Source organism: Neopelma chrysocephalum, unplaced genomic scaffold (genome assembly GCF_003984885.1).
Source record: "Neopelma chrysocephalum unplaced genomic scaffold, ASM398488v2 Primary Assembly neopelma1_97102, whole genome shotgun sequence".
NCBI classification, from domain to species: Eukaryota; Metazoa; Chordata; class Aves; order Passeriformes; family Pipridae; genus Neopelma; species Neopelma chrysocephalum.
In genome coordinates, this window is record NW_020925744.1 from 6,292,868 (window position 1) to 6,305,633 (window position 12,766).

Genomic DNA, 12,766 nt, shown 5'->3' on the forward strand with positions numbered 1-12,766 from the left:
GACCATGGCACTAAGTGCCACATCCAGTCTCATCTTAAAAACCTCCAGGGATGGTGAATCCACCACGCCCCTGGGCAGCCCATTCCAATGTCCGATTACTCTCTCTGTAAAAAATTTCTTCCTAATATCCAACTTAAACTTCCCCTGGCAGAGCTTAAGATCACGCCCTCTTGTCCTACTGCTGGTTGCCCGGGAGAAGAGATCGACGCCCACCTGTCTACAACCTCCTTTCAGGTAGTTGTAGAGAGTGATGAGGTCTCCTCTGAACCTCCTCTTCTCCAGGCTAAACAACCCCAGCTCCCTCAGCCTCTCCTCATAGGACTTGTGCTCCAGTCCCTTCATCAGCCTCGTTGCTCTTCTCTGGACCTGCTCCAGCACCTCAATATCCTTCCTGAACTGAGGGGCCCAGAACTGGACACAGTACTCAAGGTGTGGCCTCACCAGCACTGAGTACAGGGCAAGAATCACTTCCCCGGTCCTGCTGAAACGTGCCTTTTCAGTTACACTAAAAAAACCCAGTATTGGAAAACCACTTCTCTTCTGGGGGAATCTTAATAGTCCATTTGCCAAACTTGCCTACATCAATGGGCAGAAATTCACAGGACAATTAAGCCACTCATTAGCCAAGGCAGCAGAGATTTTCTGCACCATGTGTAGAGGTGAAGTTTTAATTCCTACTAGTGTTTCAGTCCTTGAACCACAGCCCTCAGGAAGGAAAGAGGAGCATTTCTTGCTCTATTGAGACCTTGTAAATATTTTTCAATATTTGGAACGCATCTTCCTCACTTCGAAATGCTCGAAGTAATGGAGAAAGATATTCAACAAGTCATTTGGATTTTCACCTTGCAATTAATTCAGATGTGAATTATGTCCAAAAGGACATTCTACTTTTCAACTATGACTACTTTTTAAAGTCTTTAAACTTTATCCTACCAACATTTTCGTTCGCGAAGACTGGCCATTATATATTATTATATATACCAACATTTTACAATGTACCAAAATCCGATGTTAGGGTCCTAAACAGCAGCAACAGAGGAAGTTTCCTTCTCAAATTATTATCAGACACTTGTTTTCTAATCCTGAAGCAAAAATTTAATCGAGTATGCATCAATCTACAATAGCTTTATCCAACAAAGAGCATTCATACCTAGAAAATTCAAATTAATGTGTTTATTGTTGACTACTACAATCCAAATGACAACCCACAAAGACTGAACTGATGGCCCCTACAATACACTAGATACAGAAAGTACACCAGATACTCTATAAATGCCAATGCAAAAAACAGGAGTGAACAAAACTAGGCATTTTTTTTCAATACAATTAAGTACAGTTTCAGGACATGAACGGTTAATGAGACATCAAATGAGAGTAATAAGGCAATGTCCACAAGAAAAGCTTTCCAGTGCTTAGCTTCTTGATGAGAGTTAATATCTGAGGTTTGTTTCTACCAGCTTGCATATGCAAGTGATTTTCTAGCAGAAAGTCAGCTGGGAGGATAAGGAGGTTGGATCGCTTCTGTCAACCAAATTGCAACTACCGAACATTGAAAATCCAATGCATTGTGTTTTTCTGTGATAGAATATTTCTTATGGAATAACCTCATTTAACTATAAGTTACAATTTGTTGCAGTTAAATAAATATCTAAGTTCTGAAAGCAACTGTGGTGCATGTCTTTTTTTTCTCACAGCAAAACAGATTTAAGTTCCATCAATTTTCTGTAGGTTCCTGAAGCGTACAATAGTATATTTAGGAAAATAATATGATAGTCTATTTAAGAATTCACCGAGAAAGGTAATTTTGAATACATAGGAAGGCATCTAGCAGGTACAAAAAAATACAACATATCACATAACTAACTATCAGCAGGCTGTATTAACATTTTCAGACACATGTATGTGCATGCTAACATGAAAAAAACCCAAACCCTTTCTTTTTTACTCTTGTACTGAGTGAAATCTATTCCCTAGTACCACTAAGACACCTCTACATATGTAAGAATAAAACACATATAAACTCTTCAGCTGATTTTTCCCAAGCATACAGTGAGGTTGCAGGGAGAGATGCATTATAAGATGGTTTCAGTAAACAGTAAAATCCCAACTACCTAATGAGAAAAGGGATTATTAGGTTATGTATAACAGTAAATAGAAAAAGAGCATGAAAGAAGGAGTCTGTTTTGGGAAAATCTTTTGTTACTTTGAATTTCACTGCCAGCTTCTGTGCTCTTTTGCTGTGAAAAGAGGTGTTGTTGTGAATTGGTAGCTTTCATGCAATTATGGCAAGATTAGGGAACATCAGAAAAGCACAAAGAGATTTAGCATTCTTGACTTTTTTTTCCCCCTTGGAACATCAATTATTTAGTGAGGTTTTAGCAAAGCTACCTTGTGATTAAACATCACCATTAAAATCTGGCTCCCAAAGCCTGGGTGAAATTCAGGCTTAACAAGGGATCAGCCAAACTAAGCCAAATATTCAAGTTCAGATTCCAAGTGAGCAGTCAACTAGGTCACTGCAGATCCACATTTACCAAGGTTCTGCTCCATATGTTTCAGTGCTGCAAGCAGAGAACTGTAAACAGAAGTGACCATCGAGGATAGGACAATCCTGTCCTTTCAGACCTGAGGTCCACACATGAAAGGCTTTGTGGTATTAGTTTCCATTGATTTCAAACTGAACGTTCCACACACTGAAACAGGACTCAAAAAATTAAACAGCAACAGGTGTTTTTGAATACAGAGAGATTAAACACTTCAGAGCTGCTATCGTGGGTCATTGACCCATGCAGACTTGTGTGCAGATTGACACTAAACACTTACGTCTGGAGAACCAATTAGCTGGGGTCTTGGGAAGTTAACTTCTTTAATAAAAGCTGAAGTGAGAAAAGAAATATGCTTCACTTCTAAAAGCATGAACAGCTGGAGAGATTTCTATGCAGCACCTTTACTAATTTCCACACAAGATTTCTGTCCTTGCCACAGTCATTTCCTCCCTGCCATGGAAGAAAAGATGCTCAAGTTTTCATCTTCTGACTACTCAACCACTCAGCCATGAGACAGACATTCAATCTTCATGTTTTATTTTTGCTCCCTTGAGGTAGTATTATGTTATTTTTTCATTTGGTTTGTATTGGGAGTCCTTTATGCGCTGAACTAACAGTGGTGTGAATGGAAAGAGTAATGAAACTTCCTCAGGAGAATTTGAGAAGTGTGGAGGAATGCAGACAGACATGGAATAGGAAGAGTCTAAATCTGCCATCACCACAGTTCAAGACAGAAGTCCACATTTTTGCCAAATATCAAGCTACAAAAAGACTGATTGCTGTCTAGGGATGAACTTTCATCTATCTTATAAAGTTATGGCAAAAGGGCTATGGAGAACATTGCACTGATGTCTCCTGTGATTTTACCAGATGGACACTGACAACTCCTTCTTATACTGGTCTATTTGAAGAGTAACTTCTTTGGCTGAGATGACAGCTTCACAGCAAAAGAGGGCTGGAGCTACCCAGGACTAACTGAAGATGTCATCAGTTGTATCTTTCAGTGTCTCGCTAGTTTTTCTAGTTGAGAAAGGAAACTTCCAAAAAAGAAGTTTTCAGTTATAACTGGTTTCTGGGGAAGCCCAAATCCTTGTTCAAAAGGACCAGCACACGGCTGTCATGTTTACTGAAGTGTTCAGTGCACTAAGCAAAGCTGCTGATGGATGTCTATTCTACTCTTGCAGCATCGTTTCAACAGTTTAGTTTAAGGAGGAAAACACCACACAAACAATCTCTGAGAAACATCTTAAGGTAGTAACTGAAAATAAATACAAATTATAAAATAATTAACCTTTTTTTCTTAACCCGCCCCGCAAACACAACCAAAAAACGATTCAACCCCCCCCCCCCCAGTTACTACATTTGGTACTATCTTCCTGATCTGATATAGTAGTTATTGATGCACCTACCTTGAGATAAAAGAAGAGAAGCACACTTAGATGGCCCAAGCAGCTTTCGGATCATACACTTGACTATTCTCAATAGCAATCAGTAATGTACTTTTGTCTTCTCAATGTATTTCCTAAAATGCTAATTATAACCAGCAAGTATCCGAGGTCACTCTTCCTATTTTTTAGACTGTTTCTCATAACATCCATTACTAGGCTCTCTTGGAGATAGGAAAATACCCAACAGGCTAAGCAGACCTTTGGCCTGACCTGACAGTAGCTGTGTTTTGTTCTTATGCATGGCCTCCCACTTAGTCCTTTGAATACAGAATTATTTTCTCCCTATTTAGCTTTTTGGAGAAAGTAGCTGCAGAATAAATACCTCCAAACCATACAGGCAGAAACTATTTGTTGAGCCTAATACTACTTATGTGGATAGCATGTCCTTGAATCATTGTGCAATCATGTTTGGTAATAATGACCAGAAAAACTCAACATGTTTTCTTTTTTAAATTCTAGGACTTGATTGCTCTTAGTATTAAGTTGTGGCTATTCTTTGTCAACAATCAACTACTAAGTTCTTGACAGAGACTAGACAATTCAGATGGAACCAGTTTCTTCCCTGCATTCTGTGTGGACAACGGATTTATTGCTGATTGTTTAGGTCCTTGAAATCTCATTCAGAAGGCTTTTATTAGACACCATTACCAATCTGGTCTACCTTGAGGTAGAGCCAGCACACACTGAGCACTCCCTGAGAAACATCTTTTTCCCGATTACTGAAGACAAATGTAATGTAAACCAGACATTTTGTTGTCATTGTATATACTCCATTTAAATCCCAACATTCACCCAGAAGAAGGCAAGCACAAAAAAAATGTACAGGCTTAGACCACACCATATGGGTTCAAGTCCATCATTGAGAGTGAAGTTATAAAGAAGGCCAATGAAACAAATAGTCCTACTGAACAGGCTGAGCAGCAGATGATCCTGAGATTTCTGGTGAAATGTCTCTTTCCTCATTTCCTGATACCAATACCATCATAAACATAAAACCATGGCGGTGACAAAACACATATGCTAAAGTGGTTGTATAACACAAAATCTCATGCTCCAAGAGTGGGATTCTAGAAGGATTTGTGACAGGAAATCCTGTTTTACAGGTGTAAATAAACAGGGTACATTTACAAATATTATATGGTAGTTACTACAGACACCAATTACTTTTATAAATGACAGAACCAAAATAATTTGTCCTTGAAGGGAAGAATGTGTATTTGAGAAAAATAGATTAGGTCTCGATTACCAAGCTTTTTCACCTTTCTCATCCACTACTGGATGCTCTTTCTGGACAATCCGTGAGTACATACCGCATGGCTCTCAGTGCAGTTTTGTATGCCAATTCAGCATCATGAGGTAGGAGAGAGGTGAAGAGATACTTGGCAAATGTGTGCATTGGAACGCTCTCTCGATGGATGACTTCACCTAAACCACTATATGGTCCACCTGCAGGAAAGAGGAACAGAATGTCAGTCTGCTGCAAAAACCCAACTTCTGGACCTGTAAAAGCATTCTCTACACCTTCAGTTAGAACTGGTATCCAAAGAGAGAGTTTGCTTTAAAAAGCTAAAGTTATATTGCTATTTTCAGTGAAATATATAAATTCAATGTAAGTATGTTAAATACCATGGTTATATGGTTATATATGGTTATTTATAGTTATATACCATAAATACCTTTGAGAAAACAAGACAGACTACAAATTGTATAGTATTAGGCACACTACTAGTGCTCATACAAATGACAGAATGGTTACAGTGCACCACAAGGCTAATTCAGCAGCCTATGGTATGCATAAGTAGAGAGTCATAATCCCAGCTTCACCTTCTCACAGTTACATTGTGCGCATCAATCCCTACGCACCCCATTGGTGTGTGACTGCTTTATCACAAATTCACCAAGAAAAAAAAGACTGATTACAGTAGAAATGTATCTTTAATTAAAGTTACATGACCAATCACCAAGCAGCACCTGATCCCTCAAATATCTCACTTGACATCAGGCATTTAAATAACTGTTTGGTCTGGACTTGGTCAAGTTGTGACCCAAGTCCTGCATCCTGCCCTTGGATCACAACAACCCCAGGCAGTGCTACAGGCTTGGGGAAGAGTAACTGGAAAGCTGCCCAGTGGAAAAGGATCTGGAGGTGCTGGTCAACAGTAGCTGAACATGAGCCAGCATTGTGCCCAGGTGGCCAAGAAGGCCAGTGGCATTCTGGCTTGGCTTAGCAATAGTGTGGCCAGTAGGACCAGGGCAGCGATTGTCCCCCTGTACTGGCTACTGGTGAGGATGCACTTCAAGTCCTGTGTCCAGTTCTGGGCCCCTCACTACAAGAAAGACATTGAGGTGCTGGTGAAGGGCCTGGAGCACAAGTCCTATGAGGAGCAGCTGAGGGAGCTATTTAGCCTGGAGAAAAAGAGGCTTAGGGGAGACCTTATCGGTCTCTACAACTACCTGACAGGAAGTTTCACCAGCCAGGTGGAGGTTGGGCTCTTCTCCGAAGTAACAAGGGCTGGGGAGATTTAGATTGGATATTAGGAAAAACTTCTTAACTGAAAGGGTAATCAGGCATTGGAACAGGCTGTCCAGGGAAGTGGTGGAATCACCATCCTGGAATGTGTTCAACAGAAGTGTGGACATGTCACCTGGGGACAGGGTTTAATGGTGACCACTGTGGTGCTCTGTTAATGGCAGCACTCGACTATCTAATAAGTCTTTTCCAACCTGAACAATTCTGTGATTCAGAGAATGCTAGATCAGATTGTGTATCAAAGTCCATTTGGCTCTGTTTGTCCACTATAGTCACATGATCTTATAAATTCTATTTTTTTGTGGGAAAACTACCCCCATTGTTGAGGCAATGGCTTTTTCTCACTCAGTGAAGTACAGGTTTCAACTTCATGACAGCAGTATCAGGATTGACAACACCACCACAGTTAAATGCAACTATTTATTTGAAAAGTTCTAAATGTTCATAGCACATTTGAATCCCACTTCCATATTTTTCCTGCAAACTTAAGACTGTTATTTCTATTAACAGAAAAACTGTGTCAGACAGTTTTTGATTTTAGTGACAAGAGATTTGGGCATTAAATGTTGCAAGATACACACTAAGAATCTCATATCAAGTATTAGTGGACTATTATTGCACAGATAGCATCCAGCAGTCCTAGAAGTTACTACAACTTCTACTAGAGACTCCAACCCACCGCACTTGGATGCATGGATGGATGGCCAGCTGTGTGAATTCACTTTTTCACTGTGGAGTCACATGTGGCACTTAAACTGCTTCCAGCAGCAGTTCAAACTAATATGCCCTCACTCTACACTGAAGCAGATGAGGAGAAACAGCCAAGCTGTTTCAGCAATGCTTTTGATCGATGCTTTAGCAAAACTTGTAAGAATAAAAAATCACTAGGCATGAAAAAATTCTGAGCTCCACAGGTGGGCATTTCTGAAGGCGAGGGCTGATTACAAAGGGAATGTCAATGAAGATTTAGTAGGTGACAGTGTGTCTCATAATCATTTCAAATGAAGCTGAAAGCCATTCAAAACTAGCTGGCATTGCTTGAATGAAAGGAGCCATTTCATGTATGTTTGCCAGTTGGTGGTGCAGAAACTCAGTTAGGACACAAAGAATACTAGACAAAGGATTTATATGAAAATATATTCTGCCATTAACTTAGTAGTCAAGCAAAAAGTTAGAACAGTTCTTGCAAAACAGTCTAATGATCTGCTTTCCCACGCACTCAAGTGGTAGCTACATACAGAATGCACTAATTTGCATTAACAGCACAGAAATCAGCTTAGTATTGGATTAAGTTTTTCTTATTGTATTTGTAGGACTTCTACTAAAAACCCACAATTGATATAATTAGCCTCTTAAATCACTGCACAGCTTTTCCTCCGTTTGGGCTGTCAGTTTCTGCCTAACATGGAGTCAACCAAACTACTGCAGAAAAGCCAGATTTCTCATCACACACTAATGCAAGACCATTGTTGCACACTACTCACAAAAGCCAAATATTAGCAGATTTCCTGCTATGATCACTTCTTTACTACTCTAAGTAAATATCAGAAGAATTCCAGTGATCAAAGCTGTAAACTAGAATTATCATAGAATATGTCAGAGAAATTCTGTCTTTTCCTCATAAAGCATCCTTTCCAGTAAATAGGTGCAGCAAATTGATTTTATAATACATAAGAATCCTGCGTGATAGTTAATAGCTCGATCTAGACAGCAGCAGTTCTTGTCCAAAGGCCACAAAGCAGCAGTACAGCCACACTGTGACAGAAACTCTCCCTATGGTGCAGCTTTTCTACCATTTCCAATGGCACAAGTCTTTAACAATCTGGGCAAAAATAGCGACTTAGAGCTGAGAACCCTAAGCAACATACTGCACTTCTTCCACAAAAGAGGAAGTTTTAAAAGAGTAACAACTTACAAAAAGAAAGCAAACCTGAGTACTTTGTAACAATTTCACAACTTACCTAGAGCAGTACCACACTTCCCTCCACCCCTTGAGCAGGCACTCAAAAACCTGGACCATGCCTTTGGCTACCTGGTTCCTTTAAAGCTTTTTCTTCCATTTAAAAAAACAAAAACCAGAAAGACAACCTCAGAACCCATGAAACTACTACCTGAATGTGAGGCTTAAGTGCTACATATTAAGACTTTTCGAAAGTTAAGGCAAAGGTATGCACTTCTATGTACAGATTTTATTGCAACACTGGCGAATTCCCAAACATGAGTTGTCTTGGTCACAGCTAAGTCACAAGACCAGGTCTTAAGCCTCAGTATTTTAATGCATATTTCAATTCTCATATATGATACAAACTTCAAAGGCAAGTAATTTTTCTAACTGCCACAAAAAAAAGTTACATTTCTCTCTCAGCAATTCTAAGTGAAATTTCTGAACTCTTCACTTGGGAACAGAGGTAAAAATCTTCATACATTTATAAAGCTGCCAGTCTGGTCCCTTGTTCAGGATACAAGGAATACCTAGAATTTTGCTACCTGGGAACTGTTAATAACTGATGCCTGCATTCTATATTAGTGAGCCTGGATTGTATAATCAGGTTATTAAGATTATGACACACAACAAATGTAAAGAATGAAGTATAATCAAAATTAAAACAAAAGGTTTACAGGTCAATATATGCCTTATCTCTACAGTCATGCAACATCTAAAGTATGTCTGATTTTCATAAGAGATCTGAAAATATATTTTCCTGGAGTTCTAAGTAAAAAAAAACACCTGAAACATGTAAGGCAGTTTACGCAGGAACACTATTTCTGTGTGCTTGTGTAAGTGGAGACAGTTTAAAGGAGCAGTTAGCATCTATATTCAGTTACCTTCTAATAGGAAGACTGCTTGTTTTCGAAAAATCTTCACCAGAGTATCATCCAATTCAATTTCCTGAAGCTTAGAAATGAGCTGCTCCTCATTTCGACAAACCTTTTCTTGTGCATACAAGCCATCAGGCATTATTCGTTGCTGTCCCAGCCCTATCAATGCTACTTCCACGGCCAGCATTAAATAAGATTCCCCTTCTTCTAAGAACTTGTGAGCAGGCAGGTGCTGGTACTCCAGAGATTTGCATTGCCCCATGTTCTCTGTAAGGGGTGACATAGAAAGAAAAACATATCAGCAAACCATTCTAACCCATGATCTGCCTACAATGCTACATATACAAATGCTTCCTCTGGTAGTATTAATTTTTTAAAATTATTTAAATTACTAGCACAGTCTCAAAATCCAATCTAAAATATGTCATCTGATTCCATGTGGCAGAAATACACAAAGAAAAAGGAAAGAAAAAGGTTTTAAATAACCCACTCAAGTAAAAATAAAAGTTTTCATTTTTAAACTGCACAATTTAGAGAAAGGCAGTTCCTCTAGCTTTGGTTAATGAGGTCAAAATTGGAAGATCCACTTCAATTTCTTTCCCCACCCACTTCAGTATTTCCTTAAAGCCTTGCTGTGTAAGAGGAAGGGAAAGGTGCTTATACGCCTGTATAGATTTCAGTTGAAGCTATTAGAATTGTGCAAATACAACAGGCCTGGGAACTCCACATCTTTAAAGTATCCTCTGTTTGCTAGCACTCCTTTCAGGCTTTTAATTTGTTACAGTAGTGTTTCTGATAAAAATGCATACTATTAACATTAGAAGCCCTACTTTTAGTATCAATTACAAGCAAGTTCTGCACAGGCTAAGCCATAAATTGCTTTAAAGAGTGCTACCCATTCATTTAGCACTTCACAGACAGCATATGACAAAACTCTATTCCAGCCTGTACCACTTCACAATCTAATTTGGAAATATAAAGTTATAATTGTCAGATGTAAAGAGATGGGCAACTGCAGCAAATGGAAAGGCTGAATGCATTTGGAAGATTGGATACACATGTGCAGAAGTTACTTTTCAAAACACAATGTTTTTATTTCATGGGGTTGCTATGGTTTTTTTGTAATTGCAATGTGGTGGTTTGAAAAACCTTTTCTCTGAGGTAGTAATGGTTTGCCCCACTGATAATACTGGACCAATCTATAGTCCACGTGCGCCCTACGGAAATTATATAACCACAGAAACAGAAGAGAAGGTGGTGAAGACAGTTTAGAAAGTAGGTAGCCATGATTTGAGCCAGGAGGAAGCAGGGGGCCAGTGAGCCCCTCTGGGGGCCAAGGGCCCCCAGCCCCCAGTTGAGGCTATGGGAGACCCGGTATAGTGTCAAAGCTGGACTGGGTCCCGTAATCAAGAGCTGGAAGTTTCCTTACTGTCAGCAGCAGAAGACGACATTGAAATCGGCAGCGGAGCAGCCCTGAACAGAGACAACGATGGCTGAAAGCCAAAAAGACAGCCAGTAGCAACGAGATAACATGAAGCCGGCTGAAAGATGCAGAGATGATCCTGCAGGAGGGAGAGCTGGCAACAAAACAGAGGAAAATTCAATAGAGCTGGTTTGGGGTAAGACTGTACTACTTTCCCAAAACCCAGAGACTTCCTGAAGAGGGGTGGACTTCCAAACTCTTAGGGAGTCCCGAAATGCAGCAGCAGCTAGCTAGAGAGAGAGAAAGGAGCTGAAAACCCGGAGTTGTCCTGAGAGCTGAGCCAGGACGGAATGCGGAGGAGGTGTCCGTGCTCTCTGCTGCTGCTTCTGTTGCTTCTATCATGCTGGCGAACTGAGACAGAGCAAAAGAGCTTTGGTAAGACTGAACTGAAAGCTGCCTTCAATGTTCTAACCCAAGAGGAGTGAAGATCTACGAGGAGATCCCCCGAAGGCTCGGGCTCAGGGTTGAAATTTCCACAAAGTAAGAACCAAAATCTGCCATACTTAAATCTGCTGCCTTGGAAAAAAATGGAGGACACTAACTGGTGCCACGAGAAAACTGAAACGAAGGAACTGTGGCCTGAGAAGTGACAGAAAGACTTTTTTCTCCTTGGACTTTTATTGAAGGAAAGGAGAAATTTAATTTAATGTAAATATATATGTGGGTGTAAATAAACCTCTGTAAATATTCTCCCCTTCCCCAGTAACGAATGGTTGTGTTTTGTCTAAAACTCTCCACATGAGGTGAAAAGATATTAAGTCCATACCATCACTAAACCCTCTCACAAGAGCAAATTTTGGGAGGGGGGCTTGAACTTAAAAATTAGATTCTTGGGAGTTTCAAACCACTACATGCAGAGAATCTGATTTCCATTTTTTTTTAATTAAAAGTTCTTCCAGAATTGGTGGATAGGAGATTAGAAATTTATTGAAGAAAATCTAATTGAATAAAAGGAGTTTTGAGGCAAAGCCCCAAGAAGATTGTTGATACATATACAAAGGAGCTGCAGGTAAAGGGATGAATCCAGTTTCTGTCCACACAAGTGGTGTTAAGAAGCTACCCCAAAGGTGGAAAGAGACTGAGAATAAGGAATTAATCAGTTAAACTCCTGGGAAGCAAATACTAAAATCAAAATGGGTGTACACATCCTATTCCTATCCTACCTCGTGTATTGATATAGCAACACTACTTTCCAACTCCTGTCATTTATAGACTATGTTTGTGATCAATTTTAAGTGTTTTGTCATTGTTTTGAAGTATTATGTACACTGCAGCTAAGAAGTCCAACAACATCCAGGGCTGTTGCCAGCAGGCTGCGGGAATGAATCCTGCCCATCTGCTCAGCACTAGTGACTGAGCCCACATCTGGAGCGCTGTGTCCAGTTGTGGGCTCCCCAGTAGATGGGCATTCTGGAGTAGATCCAGTGCGGGAACACAAAGGTAACTAAAGGACTGTAGCACCTTTCATATAATGAGAGTGAGACAGGTGGGATTATTTAGCCTGGAAAAGAGAAGGCTCAGGAGGATCTTACCAAAATGTATAAATATCTGATGGGAGAATGTAAAGAAGACAGTGCCAGACTCTTCTCAGTGGTATCCTGTGACAGGACAAGAGGCAATAGGCACAAACTGAAATACAGGAAATTCCATCTGAGCACAAGAAAACACTTTTTTACTATGAGGGTGGTTGAACAGTGCAGGAGGTTGCCCAGGAAGGTTGTACAGTCTTCACTCTTGAAGCTATTCAAAACCCAACTGAACACAGACCTGGGCAATTTGCTCTCTAGGTAACCCTGCTACGAGCAGACCAAGTGGACTAGATGATGTCCAGAGCTGCCTTCCAACCTCAGCAACTCTGTGACCCTGTGATTTCCTGCAATTTCTCAGAAAGAGGACAGAGCAATGTATGTGGAGAGGACTGGTGCTATAAAGTCTTATT

At 40.1% G+C, this 12,766-nt stretch overlaps 1 protein-coding gene across 4 annotated transcripts in view; it reads right to left on the minus strand.

Annotated features, from left to right (window-relative positions):
* The window catches only part of ZSWIM6 (zinc finger SWIM-type containing 6), a 119,917-nt gene that overhangs the window by 9,823 nt on the left and 97,328 nt on the right, over nucleotides 1–12,766 (minus strand). For all 4 annotated transcript variants that reach the window (XM_027671443.1, XM_027671444.1, XM_027671445.1 and 1 more), the window contains exons 9-10: nucleotides 9,351–9,611; nucleotides 5,305–5,440 (exon numbers count right to left, since the gene is read on the minus strand). In XM_027671443.1, the coding sequence (XP_027527244.1) occupies nucleotides 5,305–5,440; nucleotides 9,351–9,611 (397 nt within the window). The remainder of the gene's footprint in view (nucleotides 1–5,304; nucleotides 5,441–9,350; nucleotides 9,612–12,766) is intronic.